This window comes from Nipponia nippon, unplaced genomic scaffold, assembly GCF_047370975.1.
Source record: "Nipponia nippon isolate SJK-2023a ecotype South Korea unplaced genomic scaffold, ASM4737097v1 scaffold_7, whole genome shotgun sequence".
NCBI classification, from domain to species: Eukaryota; Metazoa; Chordata; class Aves; order Pelecaniformes; family Threskiornithidae; genus Nipponia; species Nipponia nippon.
In genome coordinates this window covers 17,966,230-17,989,327 of record NW_028262391.1, presented here as the reverse complement: position 1 = coordinate 17,989,327, position 23,098 = coordinate 17,966,230, and the positions used below count along the sequence as shown (strand labels likewise).

At 38.4% G+C, this 23,098-nt stretch overlaps 2 protein-coding genes across 6 annotated transcripts in view; one reads left to right on the top strand and one right to left on the bottom strand.

Annotated features, from left to right (window-relative positions):
* The window catches only part of ATR (ATR checkpoint kinase), a 42,104-nt gene extending 25,631 nt beyond the window's left edge, over positions 1-16,473 (bottom strand). For 2 of the 4 annotated variants that reach the window (XM_087739310.1, XM_087739313.1), the window contains exons 1-19: positions 16,269-16,472; positions 15,301-15,392; positions 13,827-13,970; positions 12,342-13,231; positions 11,159-11,346; positions 9,693-9,887; positions 9,246-9,472; positions 8,267-8,419; positions 7,923-8,121; positions 7,056-7,315; positions 6,484-6,674; positions 6,275-6,375; positions 5,783-5,954; positions 4,933-5,100; positions 3,865-4,059; positions 3,319-3,504; positions 2,760-2,852; positions 1,161-1,291; positions 823-966 (exon numbers count right to left, since the gene is read on the bottom strand). In XM_087739310.1, coding sequence (XP_087595436.1) covers positions 823-966; positions 1,161-1,291; positions 2,760-2,852; positions 3,319-3,504; positions 3,865-4,059; positions 4,933-5,100; positions 5,783-5,954; positions 6,275-6,375; positions 6,484-6,674; positions 7,056-7,315; positions 7,923-8,121; positions 8,267-8,419; positions 9,246-9,472; positions 9,693-9,887; positions 11,159-11,346; positions 12,342-13,231; positions 13,827-13,970; positions 15,301-15,392; positions 16,269-16,327 — 3,788 coding nt within the window. In that variant the 5' untranslated portion in view covers positions 16,328-16,472. Of the gene's footprint in view, positions 1-822; positions 967-1,160; positions 1,292-2,759; positions 2,853-3,318; positions 3,505-3,864; positions 4,060-4,932; positions 5,101-5,782; positions 5,955-6,274; positions 6,376-6,483; positions 6,675-7,055; positions 7,316-7,922; positions 8,122-8,266; positions 8,420-9,245; positions 9,473-9,692; positions 9,888-11,158; positions 11,347-12,341; positions 13,232-13,826; positions 13,971-15,300; positions 15,393-15,763; positions 15,874-16,268 lie in introns of those variants that run through there. The other 2 variants (XM_087739311.1, XM_087739312.1) reach the window with 2 other exon arrangements.
* A 14-nt stretch (positions 16,474-16,487) lies between these two features.
* The window catches only part of PLS1 (plastin 1), a 48,286-nt gene continuing 41,675 nt past the window's right edge, over positions 16,488-23,098 (top strand). Inside the window, exon 1 of one of the 2 annotated variants that reach the window (XM_087739316.1) lies at positions 16,488-16,582. The gene's annotated coding sequence lies outside the window, so the exon portion shown is untranslated. Of the gene's footprint in view, positions 16,583-17,108; positions 17,175-23,098 lie in introns of those variants that run through there. The other variant, XM_087739314.1, reaches the window with a different exon arrangement.

The following is a 23,098-nucleotide window of genomic DNA, read 5'->3' as shown; positions in this document are numbered from 1 at the left end:
AAGAATTCTGTGTTGCCAACATGAAGGAATCTCTTTCAATTTTGCTACTATGGGCTCCTACAAGAGCCTTATCATTCCTATTGTTACCTTTTATTTTGATACTGTTGGTATGGTACAGTACAAGAAAAATGAAAACCCAACAAAAGTAATCAAGATATAAACTATCACCATTCCTAAAAAAAAAAAAAAAACCAAACAAAAACCCCCACATAATTTTAAGCTACAAAACATAAGATAAAAAAAAAATGAAGAGTCAACATTGTCTTCAAAAAGCTCAAGTCAAGAAAATCTAAGTCTAAGCCGTGACCACTTGTGAAGAGGATGTGTGAAATCTTACTCAACACTAAGTTCTGTGCGCTTCATAATTATAACTCTAATTATTGAAAGAAACAAAGAACACATTTCCTCCCTATTTCCAACTCTGTACACTTCTCTCTAGCTTAGAGCAAATGTTAGCAATCATTATTATTCTATTTGTGTGCCCTGTAGAGGGAAGTTATTTTTCGTACCAGCAGAAGAAATGCAGAAATCTGAAAACCTGGCCAGGGAAAGTGTCTGAAGGGGTTGTAACTTGGCCATAGCATCATATATTTTTATAAGAACAATATAAAAACACCTTTTCAGATGAGGCTATCACTTGTCAAATTTCAAAATCTCACTGCAATTCAGAGAAGTGGGACTTTTATAGAAAAACGTACTATTTTGCTATACTTGCAGAAAAACAAGTTCTCTCATCTCGGTGCTGGACAACTTTAATTTAGGGTTATCCCCATTCCTATTACAGGATTTAATCCATATAGCTTAAAATATTTTGTACGGTACCTGTTCTCAACTATGAGAAAGTAAAATACTGCCGTAGTTTCCTTTGGTTGGATATGTATAAGGGGCAATAACGCTACTATCACATGACTAAGCAAGGAGCCAAGGTATGAATGGTCCAGACTTCGAACAAAGCAATCCCAGGCTCTAAACAAGAAAAGACAACAAAACAATAGTAATCAATGATTCTTCTCTGCATAAAGACATTTTAGGTGAGTCATAAGAAGCATTTTAAATTATTTCAGCTCTGTGGTTTAGATTATTGTCTAGAACAAAACAAAACAGTGTATTCAAGGACAGAAATGGCAGATATGCCACTGTTTGGGTACACTACAGTTCACCTGCAACACAGTTCTGGAAAGTCATCCTTATATCTTAGAGCTGTTCTCAGTGTAGTCATCATCTTCACTCTTACTGAACTGATGTGCTTGGGACCCATGAGCTTCATTAAAGACATAAGACTGTTTAAAGCCTAGACATAGAGAATAGCCATTTTAGTGTATTAGATACTCAGCAAAACATATAGAAGCCATATTTTATAATAAAACCAGGCTACCCTGGCTTAAGAAATCGTACCCTATAAGACATCGAATTCAGTTTGATGTTTCAATAAAGAATTTGGGGCTTAGAGGACAAGAGAACGAAAGGGTATCTGTAATGACAGGATTGTAAGAAAACAGTCATTATTTAGGCTGTTGATAGACTGATGAGGGAAGAACTGTGGACATCAAAGGAGTTAATGGTTATAGAAGTCTGTTATAAGACATGATTGACTACACGTCCAAAGTTTTTGAAGCTGAAAAGAGCAGGTTTTGAAAATATAGAGAAAACAAACAAACTTGCATTTAAAAAAACAAAAACAAAAAAAGAAACCACCACCAACAGAATTCACGTGCAACTTCTGCCAGAAGCGACTGGTAAGCTTCAGGGAACAGGCAATAGCTCAGTTGTCAATGGGATTGATGTAAGACAGAAGAGAAATACTGAGATGCAGAAAAAGCAGGAGATATTTCAGTCAGTAATACTGTACCAAACAAGGTAGTAAAATGTCCACCATGACAGATCAGTAGCACAGGAAGAAACCTGAGCCTGAGAAAAGGTCATGGAAAGGGAAACTCACCAAGAACAAAAAACAGAACAAGAAAAGATAGAAACAACAGCAGGTACAGCAGAAGAAATGCTATACAAATGAAGAAATTCAGAAAGCATGAAGACATGGGGCTATGAAAATGAGAGCATCTCAATGTGAATATCTGAGAAGCAAAAAGCTTGAAAGAACACCAGACAAAATGCAGTCTGTCAATGTAAAGGTTATATACATTCTAGCACAGAAAAATTCTCTACAGAAATCATCTGCACTACCTCTGTGAGGTGGCTAAAAGCCCTGTCTTGTGGTTAGAAGCACTGCCTCAGCAGAGCAGAATTTTCAGACTTTGTCTCAAGGTGTGAGCTCTAATCTCTCTAAATGCTCTCTACTGTAAAGCTGAAAGGAGCTGTTCTGTGAGAAGCAAAACCAATAATGTCTTGGATTTGCATCTTATTTTCTTTAGCTTTGCCCTTTGGTGCCCTTATAACCCTGTTCCCTGCAGTAACTCTAGTTTTCTCCCATAGTCCTTCATCCTCCACTTTATTTCTTTCACACATATGAAACATACACTTGGATTCCTCCTCTATAATTATTGGTTGAGCAACTTGTTACATATACCATGTCTGACTGAAACATGTATATTAGCTGACCATTAAAGAAACAAAAAAACCCAAGCTTCTGAGCTTACACAGAAGTCCTACCCAGAGTGAGACCATCAGTTTTCAAGAATCATGTGGGAACCTTAGCATCTTTGAGACTTCAATGATAGTTGCACAATCACATAAGTAAGTCTGGAATATTAAAATAGCCCTTGCTTATCTTTGTTTTAATATTCAAAATTAAATTTACGCACCATTTTTTTATCCTCAATGCCAACACTGGAACTCAGTAACTGCATGTTAAAAAAAGCCAAGATGCCAAGCAATTTAGGTTGCAGATAATCAGCCTGGGGAGCAGGGGGGGAGAGAAAAAAAAAGTAAAAAGCAAGTAATCTTACTATTAACACATTCCTAAACTTAAGAAATTAAAAAAAGCAAGTATGAAGTGCTAATTCTGAAAGACAAATAAGAAGAACCCCAAATACATACACTGCTCCATAAGAAATATTAGTGTTAATAAAAGATATCCCTATTAGGCCGTAGGATTTTTTGTTTTGATAGGATTTTAGGATTTGTGTGTTTGGAGGGGGGCGGAGTGTTGGTTGGTTTGTTTGGGGTTTTTTTGTTTTGCTTTTTATGCATACTTGGTATGTATCTCCCTATTACAGGAACACTTAATATGAAATGCCAGACTTTCCTCCACTTTTTGCCTCAAATAAGTGATGTTCAGAGAACATCAAATTGTCTTCACTCTCAGACTGGAGAAAAAAAATTATTGAACAAAATGGAACATGAATATTTTGACAACCTTACCATTTGTTCAGGTGATGTTATTTCTCTAGGTCCCTGATAGGGATCATCATGAGATGCAAATGAAGCCAATATTGACAAACCATTGAAGACTTGTTGATAGTGTTCTCCTATACGCAGCAATAATTCATTATGCAGTCCCTGGTAGTCCTGTCTCAGCAAGCTGCCCAGTTCTATCTCAGTCTCATTCTATCATCAAACAGCAAACAGAAACCAAGTCTGTATTTCATCACAACAAAACTAACACACTGAGAGACAGGAAGCATTGGACTCTGCTTGATTTACCATAGAAATTAAAGAAAAAGCTTCCAATCAGCTCAATGTTAGATAAACCAAGTTTTTAGAGTTTCTAAGTTCGCAAAATATCTTATAAAACAGTTCCTCAGAGCCAACGGAACAGATTATGAATAACAACAAGAACAAAGCTTCTGCATATACGATTTCCCCACCTATGTTTTGCATGACCTTAATTTAAATAAAGCAGAAAGCTCACTATTCATCAATTCTAGCTCCTAATCTGCGTATATAATAGAGCAAATGCCAATTTACCTTGAGGTAATGAAGCGCCCGCTCAAGCTCATCCTTAGAGCAGGAACAGACCAAATGAGAGAAGATGTATTTGAAGTTATTGATTAAAATCTCTCTTCGGTTTACATTCAACTGTTTTGCTATGGTTCGAATAAGTGCAGAGGCTGCAGGACTAGCCTTGGCTGCAAGGTCAGGAAGCAAAACTTGTAGGGTCCGCTGGTAAATTAAGAACAACACTTAATGGAAAAAACAAACAAACAAAAAAAACCCTCCAAAAACCCACGGTTCAGCTTTGTTCCATTTGTGTCAGTACAACACCACACATCTCTGGTCATACATATGACCATAGGTATGAATAAAGAAGAACTTTAATGAGATGGACATACCTAGTAAAAATGCAGATAAAATAAAAATAATTACTTAAGAAGGTGCTTCATCTAATTAATACTGAGAAACAGGCAGACAAAAAGTGAGCTAGCATTTTCTGTGTCCATCCAGATATTCAACAAAACGAAATCTTAAAAGAAAAAAAACACAACAAAAACCCCACACACCCACACAACACCACTCCCCCAACCTAGCAGTCAACTAAACCACTGCTTACTTAACAGTTGTGCATTTCCCATCTACCAACAAGCAAAATATGAGTATGAAGCTACTTAGGCTTCAAGTAAAACAGATATCTAACCAGATCAAGAAGAGATCTATCCACAGAACAATAGCTTTCTTCTTCTGAAACAAGAAAGCAGACACCATGCAAAAATCACGCCTTACAAAGAATCCCTCCAAATGCACTACATCATTAATACAGATATACTCAATGAGTACTCTAGACCCTAGTTAGTTCATCATCTGTCATGCTTGAATTAGCACTGTAGCCATCACTGTAACTCCTTGATAAAACTGTTGCTCTGTATTTAAGCTCCCAGTTGCAGAAATCTGAAAGTATTCTATATTATAACAAACAACAGCAACTAGAGAAAAAAAATTCAGATTTTTGACATTCACAGAAAATTGTGGACTAAAATAGAAATCCACAAGCACACACACACACACAAAACCAAAAGTAAAAAGGACTGACCAACTTACTGAGAGAAAGCGATTTAGATCTGGAAAATCAAACACATTGGCGATCTCGGATAACATGTCCAGAGCCATTTCTCTCTGGTGAGCAGCTGTTTGTTTCTGCAGCTCATTACCCTGGCATGGAGCACTCAATACTGCCATCTGGCTGGAGTGCAGGGATTCCACTAGAAACTAAGCATGAGGAAATACATATTTAGTATTATTTTCCCTTTTTTCACTCCCTAAAAACAAACACAAGAGTTTCGCTCCTCTTTCTATGTATCTGTTTTTCTTTCTCATTTACTGCACATAGATCTATGATTATTACTTTGCGACAGAACTGGATTATCATCTACTTAATAACCGCATTTAATTTTGCAACCCTGAATTCAGACATTGCATTGTTAAAAAAATATTCAAAATTAGAAAAGTCTGCTTTTGATAATTTTCTTTTAAACAGAACTTCTGTCTTTAGGTAATGGGTATAACAAAAGAACAAATCAATCATGTTAGTATTATGCCTGTAAAACGTTGACTTCAATTCCAATTTTAAATCATAGCCTCTGTGGCAATGGTACCACATGATGCAAGAAACCATATAGTTCCTCTGTTTCAGAATGACAGCATCTTGGGAACAGAAAAGCAAAGCAATACTGTTGAGGGGAGAAGACCATGACAAAGTCAAAGATTTCCCATTCCTTCCTGAATGTTTGTGGGTTTTTGTTTTGTTTTGTTTTTTAAATCATCTCTTTCTTGTCCTATGAGATTTCACCCTGTAAAAATACTGTAATTTTTACCTGTAATATAGTTTTCAAAATACATAAAAAACCCCTAAACATATGCCTTTCTAAACCACCATTTCTTTTCTTTTTACCTGACAGATAGGCTTCTTGTACTGACTGAAAAATGCTTGCAGTTTTATGGACTTTGCTGCTGCCAGGGATCGAATTTCTGTGTAAGCTGCTCCAGCCACAGAAGCTGACTTGGACAACAAACAGTGTAACAAATGCAAGAGGGCAAATGGTACCAAATCTCCTTTTGATGCCCTTACAAAGTAAAGCAGAAAAAAGAATTAAAAAGGAAAAAAGAATGATTGCATTAATAAAATGACTTAAGAATATACAATTATAATGCAAAATGACTCATCATTGTATTTGCGTAGCTTATCTGTACTTCCTATGACAGGGCAGAAGAAAATGAGGAATACTCCATATGAATCAACAGCTTAGTACAGTTGCAAAGGACTCTGGACAAAGGCTGACCTTGAGATAAGTAATTTAAATCTTACATTTACACTTGAACAAAAAGTTATTTTGCATTACAAACTGATAGTACTTTGCAATTTTCAAGATATTATCAAAAATACCTTCCAATATCTCCTGTTGTGAGAATCAAGGTATCTTTAAGCTCATTATTTCTTGATATTTTAGCATTTGTGTAGGCTTCTTTCATTCTTGAAACAAACAGCTAGAACACATGAAAACAAAACAAAAAATAATTTTAGAGTGTTTGACATTAGTGAAACAAAAACCATAAGAAGTTAGGAAAAAAAACGAAAAATAAATATGAATTCACCTCTTTTATGAATCCTTCTTCAGAGTCTAAGGATTCTAGTATGTTCTTTATGCAGTCACTGAAAGCCACTCTTACATCTTTGTCTGGATCTTCCATTAGATTTAATAAAGACCCAACAAGAATCTTCACACTGGACTCATCAGTGTTAAAATCCAGATGTTTGCAAAGATGAGGTATATTTTCTATAAATGCTGGGTGGTATGGGTTGGAGAAGGAAAGGAAAAAAATATTTTTAATGCTTTTAGTGCACGAAATAGTGATGCAAATAAGCCATAAAGCACACTATATTTTTTTATCAAAAGAATAAATATTGTCAAACCAGACAAGCTATTTAAAATTCAGATTTTATGAAGCATTACATTTCTAGATATAGCCATAGACCAAAATTAAGCCAAGGTAGTTTAAAAAGAATATCAATGACAACAAACTCTAGCAGTGACATCAACTGAAATACAACATTTCGAGCTATAAAAAAAAGAAACAGAGGAAAAAAAGGAATGGAGAAAGGTACAGAAGTAGTGACTTAGTACCTCATACAGAAGTGCAAAATGTTAATAAAGGTAGTCACATACCTAGCTTTACTGAACTGGATACCTTGTTCTCGAGGAGAATAAGAAATGGCTTGAAAACGCAGGCTTGCACAGAACAAGTTTTTTCATGAGCAGAAGTCACAGTAAGGCTGCTACATAAAATATCGTAAGTAACATGCTTAATAGCAGAGTCTGCTAAGGAGGGTCGTACACTGAATGTACCAGACAGACAGCAAGATAATTTCCCAACTATAGCAGCACAAGCCTCCTTGACTAGTTCAGATTCATCTTTGATTTGATTTCTGAAACGGAAACAAAAATGAAGCCATTTTAATAGATCATTTACCTAGAAATTTGTATTTCTACATTGTCTGAATTCTCTTACTGAAGGTATTATTAGGACAATTTAAGGATCTGTCTTGCTAAATTATGTTTTTCCTTTTCAGATTACCTTCAAGTTCTATTACATGTCTGAAGTAGCACTGGGCATGGCGAGCCTTGCATGTTTTAAAGAAACTGAAGACTAGACACAATAGGACAGAAGATAACAAGACATATATACAAAAGGCAGAGAAATTGGAAAGATTTTAAGAGACATATGGACAAATATCACATATATTTAACTGACAAAGATATCTCTTTTCCCCTCCTTAGTTTAAATTTATTAATTAGAAATGGAGTCTTCAACTAGCAAAGTAACTTGTATACTCACACGGTAAGCAAACACTATTCTGTCAAGAGACATCATCCCTTACACCTATCCTGTTGATACCTTATGATTTTGGAAATTGAGATCTAGCAAATTCTGGATGAAATAGAAATAAATATTTATTTTGGTGCTTATACTACATTTTTTATTTGTCCATTTTTCTTCTAGCATTAAGACAGAAAAGCAGCATTAATACATACAAAAGAGCTTTGGGAATCGTACTGCAGGACTGCACACTTGATGGATGAAGCAGGAGAGAAAATCCTTTAACACAAGTAGCCCGAATTACTTCATGGGGACTTTGTAGTGCCCAGTGATAAATGGATTTTCTCCAATCCAGACGAATAGTTCTTGGGAAGAGAGACAGAAGAAACACACAGTGTGACTGAGTTTGGGGTGCTAAAGAGAAAAAAAATAAAGGAGATAATTACTTGATTTAAACTTTGAATATCATCCATTATCATAAGAGGGCAAAGAAAATAATTTTATGTTAGAACAATCATTCCAGAGAGATATTAGGCTTTATATACTTTAACATACTTACAGAAACTCTGTGCAGTTTTTTGACTCAAAACTAGAGGATCAAACCCAAAAGCAGATGGCTTAAAAGAAGAATCATCAGGGTGGCTGTAAATCCAGGGCAGAGAGAGCAATCCACATAAGTTATCAAGAATCTGATCACTCAGTGGAATTTTCACTAGAGGGAAAAAAAACAAAACAACAAAAAATCTGATACTTTCACAGCTCTGTATAGCTTATAAAACAGATGCACATTTTAAGTTCTTAATTTGCTACAAAAGGCTATTTTTTTCTATCAACAAAGATTAGTATCACTATTCCTACATGTTGATATCCTACATTTTAGACATATAATAACAAACAAAGTAGTGCTACATCAAAATAATCTAAAAATTTTATTAAACAGTTAACAGCATGCAATACATGAGCAGCAGAATGAATACAACTTCGGTATCTCTGGATTTGTACGTAGACACTCAGGTGGACTTTGGGATGGCTAGTAAGCTGAACTCATAATAACGCTTTAGTCTTAGTAGAGCCTGTCCTCCATCCTACTAGCTACTTTTAAAAAAGCATGCAAGTACTTAATATTTTTGGTACACTTCCTGCATGCCACATTTGCTGAAGCTGGTCAGAAGCTTTAAAGTCTTTGAATGAAACAGATAGTAAGGCATGCCACCTCTGTGTATTTTAAAAAGAAAACTGCTAAAAGTTCTTTTCTTTCTTATGCATATTCACTATCCCCATGTAGTCTCTTGTTCAGATAAAAATCAATAGAAGTACAGACAAAGACTAGTAAATCATGTTCAAAAAGGAATGCAAAGGAAGCTCTCTAAACAGAGAAGAATGCTCTTTTTTTTTACTTAACCTTTTTTGTACAGGAATTGGAGTTCCAACACAAGATCTATAATTTCAGTACCTCTACCACAATAGACCAATTTAGTCAGATGCATTCCTAATTTACAAATGCAATAAAAGACATGCTAGTTTAAAGGATTTCTCACCTTGGGCATAGAGCAAAGCATCAAAGATTTTCACTAGTCTGTCAATCACCTGTTCTAGGTTAACAATCTGCGTAGCAGCCTCTAACAGGTTTCTGCAGACTTTCACTACTCTTGTGATAAAATCAGAGGAAATCCATGTGAACTGTATATTCACCACTGAATCTGAGGAGCTCGGAGTATTCTTACATGTGTCAGAGTTACACGGATGAGTTACTTTATGATCTATACTGTTAAAATAGAAATCATATGATCAATGCAACAGACTATAAACATTTAATATTGTATTGCTTGTAAGCAAAGTTACTATGAAAATGCGCTTCTTCAAAACATACAAGACTTATCCAACGCTTGTCCTGATACATGGACAAGCATTAAAGTAATCCACACAAATCATAATAACAGTTACAAGAAACTATTGGTCTCACGGTTTCACCTTGGTACCTTTACCTGGTAGAATTGGTCGGGGGAGAACAATGAACAATGCACAAAGCAGCTAGTCGCAGAACTACAGCAATCCCTTCTACAGTCTGGAGAATATCCGCTGTCAGAGTTTCTTTCTCAAGGATAAGTATTAAGGATGCAGCTTTCTTTGCGATGGCATTCCATAGAGTGCTCTTCAATTTCATGTTTACAGGACTAAGTCTGTAATTTGACCATATTAATTGTTTTCCAACACATACTTTTTTTTCAGAAAAGATAAATCATCATAGCAAAACCAGAGCTAATCCATGTTGGATACAGGATTAGGAAAATACCAAATGAAGCTTTAGCTTAAATGTGCTCTTTGCGAGAACTAGATACTAACCCTGAAGTTAAGTATGATGCAAATCAAACTTATCTGAAAGGCTATAAAGGTATAACTACAATCCTTGGAAGGTCATGGTGACCAGGATGGTTCCCGATGACTGTAAAAAGGCAAACGTTACACCCATTGTGAAGAAAGGCAAAAAAGAGGATTCAAGGAACTATAGGCCTGCCACCCTAACCTCAGTCCCTGGGAAGGTTATGGAAAAAGTCTTCCTTAAACTCATTTCTAGCCACATAAGGGACAAGAAGCTGACTGGGAACAGCCAGCACATATTTACCAAGGCCAAATCATGCCAGACTAACTTGATTCCTTTCTACAGTGATTATAGGCAGCTCTGTGGATAAAGGAAGAGCTGCTTATTCGAAGGACCTCAACTGGCTGGAAAACTAGGCTGACAAGAACCTCGTGAAGCTCAAGAGAGACATATGAAAAGTCCTGCAACTGGCACAAAAAAAAACCGTGCAGCAGAACTGGCTGAGGGCTGACTGGCTAGCAAGCAGCTGTGGAGAAAATGACCCAATGAACTTGTGGAAAAGCTGAATGTAAGAGCAGTGTGACCTTGTTGCAAAGAAGGTCAACTACATACTGGGCTGTATTATCAACAGTGAAGGCTGATCATGAGCCCACACCTGGAGTACAGCATGCTGGAGCCAGTTTTGAGTGCCCAAATACAAGAAAGATCAACATGCTGGAATAAGTCCAAGATAATCAGGGAGCTGAAGCACAGTACAAACAGGGGCTGAGAGAATTGGCTTTGTTCATCTGAGAACAACCCGACTTAACTAGACCTGCTTTAAACACACCCAGTGCAACAGCATATCCACACACAATTCTGCCATTCTCTATGTATTCTCTCAGCTTTTCTGTTTTCAGTGCGTAAAAATGAAAATAATTTGCATTGAACATACTAAAAATATAGTCTCTTTAACTAAAATTTGGCTTAAAAATCATCTGTGGATTCTGATCCTTCAGAATATCATTTAGATATTTTCCCAGAAGATCTTTCAATGTGGCTGTTATGAAGAAACTGCCTCCAAAAAATTGTCATTTGTTATTATTCACTAGCCAAATTACTATAAAAGTAGTTATTGAATAAGTGTCATACATTACTGGTGTAGGCGATTTCTTTGGATGCTTTGTTGGTAGGCTTAGTCGTCGTCTTTTCTCTGGAACTTCATCGCTGCTGCTGCTCCACCCATCAGTATCAGAAGTATCTAGCTGGTTCTGATGAAGCTCCTGAAATATTTCTTCCGTTTGTGTTTTTAATGCTGTATACAGTGGACTCACCAGATACTGGGATGGACAAACAGAGGTACCATGACGCATGCTGTGCCTTACTTCTCAAAGACATTTTATTGTTTCTGACTTAAAATATAAAACTTCAAAATATTATGGTAACAAAGTTCTTTAAAACCTTTCTGTTCAAAAATCTTAATTACAAGATGAAAACTCTCATAAGCAATGAAGTTTTCTGTGTTCCTACCAGAGAGAATGCAGCTTGTACAGCTGTTCTCCAGTTCTTGCCATAATACCTTACTACCAAAGCCATCAAGACAGACAAAGTTTAAGAGACAATAGATATGACACACATATGGGTGTATGGGGTAGAGGGAACACTCAGCATATCAACACTTCATTATTAACATCTCATTATGGTTTTAAACTAAAAAAAAGAGTACATTTAGATTGGACATAAGGAAGAAATTTTTTATGATGAGGGTGGTGACACACTGGAACGGGTTGCCCAGAGAGGTGGTAGATGCCCCATCCCTGAAAATATTCAAGGTCAGGCTGGACAGGGCTCCAAGCAACCTGATCTAGTTGAAGATGTCCCTGCTCATTGCAGGGGGGTTGGACTAGATGACCTTTAAAGGTTCCTTCCAACCCAAACTATTCTTTTTTAATTCAAACTTTTCTGTCTGCCTGTCCCCAACAAATATGTCTAAAAGCATATGGTTAGAAAGAGCAGCTCAGATGAAGGGAAATTACTTGTAAAGCTGCCCTTATATGAGCGTACACTGTGCCTTACCCCCATTTTATACTATGATTACAGACAGACCCTTGTGCCTGCATAGCTTCTCAGTAGTTTAATACATCTGAAAAACAGAGGGTCCAGCTACATCCAACTAATTAAAGAACTCTGACCTGTACAAATATGTAAAAAAAACTGAGAAACAAGGAGTATCAATCTAATTATGCAACTAAAAATAGTATTTCCTAGATTTTCTTCTTTGCACAGATGTAGTTATCTATTCACATGATAAATACAGTTTTTAAAATTAACCTACCTCTTGTTCTTCCTGAGTTCCAAGCACGTTCACAAAAATTCCACATATGGTACTGATATGGACTTTTCTTACTTGTAAGGCAGATTCATAGCCAGTTGGAACAAATTCCAGAAAATATTGCAGTATATGGCAAAAAGCAGCTTTCACCTTTTCAGACTGAAGACACCTAAACACATCACCTTCAAACAATGCACAGAGCTTCTCTAGTAGCATATTCAAGTAGACAGGTTCAATATTTTTGTAAGAATCTGCTTCAAAAGGCAACAACGTCCTCACCAACAGTAAAAGGGGTTCTCCAAAGAGTTCTGATTCTTCAGTATCCATTTCAAGTGCTGACTGTAGAATTCCAAAAAAGACCGTGAAGAAAACACTGGCCAGCTGTTCTGGAGGTCCTCCTAAACGAATTAATTTTACTAAAAACTTCACTGCCAAAGCTTGAACTTTTGGACTGCCATACTCCAACAGGGAGCAGCCTATCCCCCAGAGAATAATATCTTGTCTTACAAAAAACACATCTGCAACAATATCTGTCAGAATAGACATTAGTATAACTTCCAAACATTCTACGTTGGGCATACCCATCAGCTGTAATGGTGCCGATCTTAAATATCCCACATTGTCACTTGTATTGCTTGAAAATCTCTTTACAGTCACCGGCCAGACCACTACATCTCCCCAGCAATGCTTTTGTGCATCTCTTTCATGCAGGAAGATTAAGTCTTGGAAAAGCTGTAGCAAGTCTTTTGTTAGTACTTCAAAAATGGAGCAACTCTTCATTTTAAACAGAAAAAGTAAAGAGCAAATGACATCACAGATGTTCTTGTGCAATGTGTTGCAGTTTGGAGTTGCAGCAATTCGGAGAAGCCTTGTTATGATCCAGTTACTAAATTCTAGGAAAATAAAAAAAGAAATAGCAAACAGAAAATTATTAAGATAAAAACCAAACCCTCCTATTATGAGCGTCTCCTTGAGAACAGGATGCTCATCAGTAAAACAAAAGAAAACTCCTTGAGATAAATGTATGCAGGTTTAGTAAACAGAGAGCCTTCGCTGGGACATTTCTTCAGCAGATCTTATTGAAAAAGAGGAAAAGGGGAGCTGGGAGGTGCATGCAGGGGAAAAAAAACAAAACAAAACACCACAGACATTTTACACTGGGTAGTTCCAGACAGTTTACTGTGTCAAAAAAACCCTCAGCCAATGAATATGTGTACAGGATCTGTCATCAGCACGAACGGGGTAATATCACTAAGCAATGGTAATGAATAAGGTCAAACTCTGTCCTGATAAATTTCCATTATCACAAGTGCAAATCGATCCACAATATTAAAAGTTTATTATAATATTCACTTACTTATAAATGCGTAATGCTGAACTTACGAGTCTGCCTTTTTGCCATTTTTGTTCTTTTGTATGATCCCATTGCCAGAAAATTTAAATCCTGACAATATCAAGCTTCAACAGACACATTTTCAACAAACTCACCAATGCAACTGCATTCGGTTTCCTCCTGATTTCCATCCACATTTACAAACATAAGCGGGGAAGATTTCATGATATGTTGAATAAAATCAAGCAACATTACAGAACTTGGCTGTGAATCCGATTTCTTAATCAGTTCCAAAGCAACTTCAAAAAAAAAAAAAAAAGGAGACACATTTCTGAATTAGCATTGCAATAAATCAATTTCACAAATTTTGTTCAGATCTAAAGAGAAAGAAGAAATTTATTACATAAAATACTACGATACAGTATTAAACCTGTATAATGATCAATTGGGAGTATGCTTTATTAATCCATGATAGTGATTTTGTGCATATTGTAAATCCGCTTTGTGACACCAAACTGTATGAAGAAAAATATGTTACTCAGCTTAAATATTATTCATTAACACTACATGCATAAATATTCAGTTAGTATTATACCCAACTGTTTGATGAGTGAAGAATAGCCAATAGTTAACATTTTAATTTTTAATCACACAATTTTCCCTAGGTTTATGATCTTGATAGAAAAAAAACTTTTAAGAATTGTTCTAAATCACCAAGAAATAGAAGTTTTTAAATGTTAAGTTCAGCTTACTGAATCAGAAAGTTTAGCAAAATACTAAACATCTAATGCTGCTGTACGGCTCCATTGAAACAGGTATCCGAATCACATCAGGTTTACCCAGATTCCACATGGTTAGTTAAGAAGGAAACTATCCGAGATTCAGATAGCAATTAACCAGAGAAGTTACATGGTAATGATAAAATACAATATTTATGTATTCAAAAGCAGTACCTAAAACAGATTGGCTTTTTGTTTTTTATTTTTACAGCCTTCCCTTTCAGGACTATAAGAGAATTAACAAACATCATCTGAAGAGTAACATGGGTATGATACTTAACTTCATCCAGACAAAATATCACTCTCACTGAGACAGCTACACGAAATTACACCTTAGAAACAGTAAGTTACCCTTACTGTGATTCTCCTTGATGCAAATGTGCAGATTCATAATTACCAAAACATTGTTAAAGTACTGTAATAATTAGAACCTTAACATGATTGAAGGAGTACTAAAATAAGGCTTTGTTAGAATTCTAAAATTAAAAATAAAGCTGTTTATATCAAAGTATTTAAATTCTGAAAGACCCTGTGAGTATAGAGACTTGCAAGCTATACTACTCAATGAACAATCACATTACATGATACTCCTGATTTTCAATGTTGCAAGCATTTATATTCATACAACCCCACACTGCATTTCCCCCCCTCCTTTTTTTTTTTTTAAGTTACTTCACATAATAATGGCAAATACTTTATCATGGAAGTTATTAAAAAATAAGTCATAAATGGTATTGCATTCAACTACTAAATCTCTGTTGAAATGAGAGATGTAACTTTTTTTTTTTGCAGGAATTACGTAAAACATAAAGCAGATAATAATTTTAAAAGATAGGGATGTAACACTTACCAACATCTACATCTGTAAGAATTCTGTCAATGAACTGGCAGAGTATTTGCCTTGGTTTCTGCACAACTGTATTGTATTCTTCTGGACCAGCACTAAAATTAAAAGTACGTTATTTTGACATTATCCATTATAGAACACAAGGTTAAACACTCATTTTTTTTTTCCTATAGAAGTCTTCAAAAAGAAATACAAACTGATTTCTTGTTTTAGTGACCAGCATATTGCCTGTTCCTCTTTCTCCTTATTCTTCAGAAGTACAATGTTTTATGAAGTGCTGAAGATCATTTAATTTTGTTATGCACTTATGTGTGATATATCTTAAATCCACATCTGACAGATTAAGAGATTTATCCACATTACCACCAAGCAACAAACCAGCTTTGGTGCAGGAAAAAAAAAAAAAAAAGAACTCCTTTCACTTTTAGAATTAACCAAAATTATTCAACTGATTAGCCACCAATACCTTGGGTAAGAGGTGTCAATAGCAACTGCTCAGGTAACCAAGATGGCAGCTAGCTCTTGTCAGGCCAAATCTTCAACATACAATTGCACCTCCATGTCAACTAGCTGCCTACCACAAAACAAAGCTACAGTCTTGATGCTGCCATTAAAACTTTAGAGCCAAACATTTTCAAGGTCTTTTAATTCCCAGTGAAACCACACTACAAACACCACGGAAGCCCCCAGGACACAGGGTGCTATCCAGGCCAACACGCCTCTCTCATCAGGTTTTACCAGCACCACCCGTGAGGGAGGCAGCAACCCAGGCAGGTGGCGGGAGAAGAAGGCGACCAGGATGAGGAGAAGGGGCAGGCCCAGCCTCAGGAGACCTCACACAGCGGTAGGGAAGGAACGGACTTTTCCACCTCCCCACGCCACACACTGATGCCGAGGCCGGCCGGCCGCGCTTCCCCCCCCACCCCACCCCCCACGCACCCCCCACAAGGCGGGGGCCGGATCCGTCCTACCTGGCCAGCTCCCTTAGCGCCGGGATCATGGAGGCCATCTCCAGGCCCTGCTCGGCCATGGCTCCCGCTTTGAAACAGGCCGCGCGCCGCCAGGGCGGGAACTGCCTGACGGCGTCCGGCAGGACCCAAACCTCCTCCGTCGTCGGGCGGGCGGCTGCGCTCCCCCGCGCCCCCCCGCGGCGCTGCTCGAGTTTAACCGCTTCGTCACCAGAGGAGAGCGCGGCCACGGCGCTCGGTGCCCGCTTTCTAATGGCCTCCCACGGGGACCCGGCTGCCCCAGCGGGGCTCTCCTCCGCGGTGCAGTGCACAGACAGGTAATAACCGAGCAGGGGCCGAGCGCACCCCGCCGAGCCGCCGCCGTTTCCCGGCACCGGCACTGAGGGGCTGCCGGGAGCGCCAGCCGGAGCCCGGGCACGTGGGGCGTCTCGGCGGAGCGCGGACTGCGGCTCCAGGGGACTCGCGGCGCACGGCGGGGGAGGGAACCGCCGCTGTTTTGAGGGTGGCTTGAAGTGAAGGGGGGGAGCGGCCCCGGTCTGAGGGGCGGCGGGGAGGAAACTTCGATGCCGGCGGAGAAACCCCCGCTAGGGCGCTCCCTGCAGCTCACTGCCCCCCGGGCCGGGCCGGCCGTGGCGACGCTCTCCTCAGGCTGCCCCGGCGTCCCGCCGCCCCGCAGGCAAGGCGCAGCCTCGGGCTGGGTGGCTTCTGACTCTGTCAGCTGCGAGGCGAGTCCCTCGGGCCGCAGACACGGGCCCCGCCCCGCCCCGCCTCGGGCCGGCCCGGCCCTGCTGCCGGCCGCCCGGCCATTGGCCACCGGCGCTGTCCGCTCGCCCGCCCCGCCCTGCAGGCAGCAGGTGGCGGCGGGCCCCGGCGGGCGCCGCGGCACTGCGGGAGGCGGCGGCCGGGCAGGTAGGGAGCGGCCGACGGGGGCGCCGGCGGCCAGTCCTCAGTGTCACCCCTTCGCCGCACCCGGGGGGAGCGGGGTGGAAGGGGCGAGGCCGGCGCGCTTATGGCGGGAGGGCGCATCCTGGCAGGTGGGGGGTGGGCGCCCACCGGCTCGGCGCTCCTACCTGTGGGTAGCGGTGAGGAGCGTACTTAAACAATATTTCAATTTTTTTTTTTTTTTTGTTTTGCTTTTAGCTTATGTTGCTTTCTGTTTACGTTCCTTTGAGGGAGCGAGCACGTCTAAATGCGTAAAGTACGAAGGGTTTTCAGAGCAAACCCAAGGGGCTCCTGAACCGTCACACAGCGTGCGGAGCGTTTCGCGCTGCCTCCCACGGGAGGACGGTGTGTTCCAGCAGCGGTGAATGCGAGCTTATGGCCCGCGCGTGTGGGCCCTACCTATGTAGCGAGTCTGCAAGAATTCAGAGCATGAAAGGATCAAATAAGGGGGTTTATGTATAGATAGGAGTAGCAGGGGGAGTATGTGAGGGGAAATTGAAGTCTCAGCTTTGCTTTTCTAATTGGGACGTATAGCTCTTTCTGTGTTTGTTTATGAACTTGGTCTTAGTGTTGTTTCTGGGCTGAAATAAAATCCTCTCGGAGGCTTTTAATTCTGTTGTCTGTTTCCACTGTGCTAGGGCTGTGTCTCTTGCATGCAAAACAGTCCATGAAGTGAGTGCATGTGTGTATTTCAATTACTGATTCCTTTCAGATGGATGCTTTCAGGGTGCCTATTACTAATTTTTCATTCATAGACAGTTATTTTTGTCCTGCAAAACATACGTATGCTATTTCATTAAAAATTCTGCTGACCTTTCAAAGGTTGCTAATATGGGAAAGACCTGGAATAGTTCAAGAAACTTTACAAAACATAACTTTTTTATCTTAGTTTGTTTTTCAACACATATTGCAATGTTTTCTACCAGCTGACTTTATAAAATACTAGTCTTTCAAGAGTTGTTCCTAGAGAGAAAGCAGAAATCATGTAGCTTTACATGTTTTGTTAAGTAGAGCTTTAATGGTCTAGGAAGACCAAGTATGTCTGGACTTTGTTATCAGTGTTATTTTGAACACAAAATTTTCTGCACAATTTCAATTTAAAAGATCTATTTATTGTGAAAACAACATTCTGAGTGTAAACTACCAAGTGTGAGACAACAGTCACACTAAGAAAGGTGTAAATTGTACTACTTGCTAATTTGACAAGGAGTTAAAATTCCCGTGTCATCCCTGATAAACTTAGGAAAGATAGCAAGATATCTGTTGGGATCTTAGGAGAGTTTGAGCAGGCTATATTATCTTCCTCTTATCCTAAGAAATATGATAAATTTATTGAATCATAGGGTGATTTTGTTGGTGGTTGTGCTAAAGTGTAAGTGGGGCACACAAAGTGCTTAAAGAAAAGTGCTTTCGCCTGGAAGTCTCCTGAGTCAACAGTGAGATCATATTAGTATAGGTATTGTAGAAGTGCTTCCATTTGTCATAGGTGGAATGCTATATAAATTTGTGGTGCAGTTTCTTTAAGCATTTAACAAGCATGTAATTCAGGCTTTTTTCTATTTTGTAATACGTACTTGTAGCAATTTACTGAAGAGAGATCTCCTGCTCCCCATCCTTCACTGGGAGTGAAGTTAGGAGACTTTTTTTCCTTCCCAGTTGCAAAGCCCCATCTACTGCCTTCTGACCACATCATCGAGTTCCTCCTGCTACCATGGTCTTAGAAGACTCTACATATGACTGCCATAATAACAACTTCATTGTGCTGTGAGGATGTAAGAAGTCTTCTAGATGCTCCCTATAAAAACATTTTTATGGGCACTCACAAAACCTAGCACTCCCCAAACCCTCCGGAGAAACACCAACTGAAACACCTGACTTTGTTCCTTGCTTTTCTTGAACACACAATAAGCAGCTCAGTAAAGTCTTAATTCATCTCCTTGTTTCTTCCTTATCCTGTTATTTTATACTTTTATGTCTCTTGAGCATCAGGAGGAGGAGCAGGTGTGTTATCATCCAGCTGGAGAGAGTGACTCACTACTAATGAAAATAGTGTGCCTTGAGATCATTTTGTATTTTCTCTTCCAATGCAAAATTCATATTGGTGAAATGAGTCTTAGGTGTGCAGAGCTCGCAGGCAGAACTCGGGGAGAAATTCATGCAGATAGGTAGAGCTAAGTATCAAATCTGATGTATGTGGCAGTACCAAGATTTCTGCCAAAGGTGACATTACTCATTACATTACACCTTGGGTAGTCCTCTCACTTTATAGTTGCATGATTCTTCCACACCCAGGCCTCTATCTTCTTTGGCATTGGTTGCTGCTCTGCTTTACCACACTCCTCTGTAGGTCAATGTACTTATTTTAAGAGACCAAGTGACTTTGCCAGGGACCAGCAGGTCCCAGAGCACAAGAGCATGTTAATTGTGCTTATATTCCCTCTGTTGTTTAATTCTGGGGCAGAATTACTGTTCTTCTTGGGGCTCATCCACTCTGTGGATGTATGCGAGATGTTCCCCCATGTGGTTAGCATGACTGCAGTTAAATCTCAGCTGTCTCTTGCAGGTAGACACAAGTGATTATACTAAGACATGTAAATGCATGTCTGTATTCCTCGATGCCTTCGTGAACTGTGAAATATGAACGTTATAGGCTGATGAGGTGGTCAGAGGACATTCAGCCAAGATAGTGCATGGAGATCATCTGAACTGTACTAAGTAGTTTCATGTAATATCAAGGTGTGCTTATGGCTCATCATTTGCATGGTTGCCATAATAACACCTGATAGTCTGTATGATTACTTGAGGACTAATTTCCATATATAGTCATGAAAGTGGTTGTCAGAGTAGTTATCTGACCTTTGAATGCATTGCATTGTTCCTGTACACCATAAAAAACCCATGTATTCCAGCATGCTCTGTTTTTATCTATGCCTATGTTGCTTAGTCAGCTTGGCTGGAGTGAAGGGGCACAGATTAAAATTCTATTTTGTCTAGAATATTGATTTGATGATTTAAAAAAAAAAAAAAGAAAAAAAATTTGAAGCGGGTGGCAAATGGTGGTAAGAACCACAGGCAAGCCAGCAACCTAAAAGCAGAATATGTACATTCAACTACTAAGCAAAAACTAACAGGCAAAAGAGGAAAAAGCTGAGGAAAGAAAATATAAAACATTAAAATCTGCTTTTCTCATGTCTTTTATTTCTATGTGTAATCTAGACAGGTCCTAGTCCTGCAAGCATTTTTCCACGTTTTTTTTATATGAATAAACCTGCTTACATACTTAAGATTATTGATGATGTAAAGTTAAACATTTGAGTAGTTTGGAGAGATAGCGTGTTAGATTATACATTCTTTTGGAACCTGGCATTATTATTTATATGGTAGCAATGACTATGTTTTGCTTATCTACAACTACTACTATTAAAAATAGTTGCCTGTATATACCTTTTTGTTACTTGTTTCTTGCTTTGTAGTATTTCTAGAAAAGATTATTCTTGAGGCTAGTAGCTGTGGAAGAAACTCACAGAAATGTATTTACTACCAGGATCAGTGGTACAACATCAAGACTTTTTGAGTTGCTAATTTTTGAATGAGATTAATATGCCTGGAATCTAGTTCCCTAAGGCAAAATTTTCAGAATCTTAAATGCTGATTTTGAAAATAAAAAAAATCCAGAACTAAAGAATGTAGCTGTCATAATGATTTCTTGGGAGAAACTTTTCCATGGTTTAATTGGCTCTGGAATTTTTTTTTTTAAACTTGTAGCAACAGTGATGCTTAAAAATCCTTTAATAAAGTGCAAAACTCTGTACTAGTCATGCTAGGAGAAAACTGTGCAGTGTTTTAATTTAAAATGCCCTTTGAAAGTTCTGGCTGTTGTAATTACATAGGTTCTTTTATTAAAATATTTCTTCAGTGAAAATCTGAATAACTATACTAGCTACAATTTTCATAGTGGAAAATTGTTGTTTTCTGAGAGAGATTTAATGTGAGAAGAAATAATTTCCATCTGGTTCTGTGTTCTATACTGATTAAGACTAGAATAGAGTTTATGCATGGGAATATTAATAGAAGTTCTCCTAAATGTCAGTTTTCCTCATTCCATGGCATACTTTAGAAACCAACGCAATGGAGGAGGGAGAAAGGGGATTCGTGGTTTTTGTCCTTTTACCCTCTTTTTTTTTTTTTTTTTTTTTTAGAAGTCAAATAAATTAGACCTATATATGTTGGAACAATATTCATTATCTTTTGGAGGAGCGTATGTTCCTTGGTGTGACGGGTGTGCTCAACCCCTTGACCAGATTAAGTATTTTCCCAGTACTTGGAGCTTTTACTACTCTGTGAGGATTGTCAGTGGAGTGGACATGACCTCAACAGCATATAATATGGGAATACCTAAACTAAAAAGATTGTACCCGTACCCTTGCATTTAACACTTCACGTGAAGTCTGCGTGTAACGTTTAGTTGCAACCCTTCTTATTGCGGTAATTAAATATTTTCATAGCGTTCACCATGTGTGAAATGCTTCCCATCTATGATAACTGTTGCCATAAAAACTCCAAAAATCACTAGGTCTACATAAAGGGACTAAATAAATGTAGAACAGGAGTACCAGGGAGTAAAAGAATCTGATCCTAGCAAGCAAGTTTATTACTAGAGAAGGCTTCACTGTACTGTGCCAGACAATAAGGAAACAATAAATTGTAAATGTAGTACTGGGAAAAGATAGCTAGCTAAGCAACTGCAAATGCTTTTGAATCTAAAACCCAGGTTTTAAGATCTTCTGTGTAAGATATTGTCTCACTAGCTCATTTCAGCCTTGACATTCACTGAGAAAACTGTTAACCAGTGGTCATATTGTGATATGCAAAGGGATATTAACAGTGAAAACAACAACTGGCATTAGTCAGATCAAGTTCAATATGGATCAGGAGTTCCAGGTTACTGATAGAACTAGTTCTGCATTACAGTCATGTACTGCCACTTTATTAAGGGATTTTTAAGCATCACTGTTGCTACACCTTTAAAAAAGGGCTGCAAAATGAAACAGTAAGGGTGACTGCTCTATTCTCCAGTGTATTATGTTTGTGATAAAATTACTAATTACATTATTTCAGCTTTGATTCAGCTGGTCACATGCAGGGAATACTAAATGTCAGTCATGACCTTATTAAATAACTTATTATTTGTTTTGGTACTTCTAAATGCAAATTACTTGATGATTTTCTAGATTTTTATGTGGGGTTGTGTGCTTAGTTACTGCTATTACATACAGGTGTCCAAAGAGAATGAAGGCAGTACATCACAATAGCTCATCAGTGAGACTGGTATTCCTAAGCCTCAGAAATAAATTATGCATAAAGCAGATTGCGTGCTTCTACATGCGTGCTTTTGGTGGGAAAAGGATTATCAACCCACTTTCAGGGCTCTCTTGCAGATGTTTCCTTAATAATAATAGGCACTAGCAAAAAAAATTAATGCTGGATCCAGTATTACCCAGTTTAATTCACTTAGTGTATTCATCCTTTCATCTTGTTAATAATCATTGGTAGAATGGACTGATTAAAAACATTGACGTGTAGTAAAGCTGAAATATTAGGCGATATGTTATCAGGAAGATTATATTTACTTGAATGCTAATTTAAAGGATTTGTCTCTGTGTGAGCTCCAGGAGCTAGCTGTTTCTTTTCAAACCGGATGTTCCCTTACAGGTTTTTGTTTTCCAAAATTTGTATAGTTTGGAATGTTTTCGTCTTGCTGATTTATCAAGCTCCTCTTCTAGCTCCATGTCTCCCTTTCTTCCATTTTGTTTCCACATGTCCTACCATTTCTCTTTGCACTGCTTTATCCCCTTATGAGAAAGGGAAACTAGATTCTGTTCTTTCATATC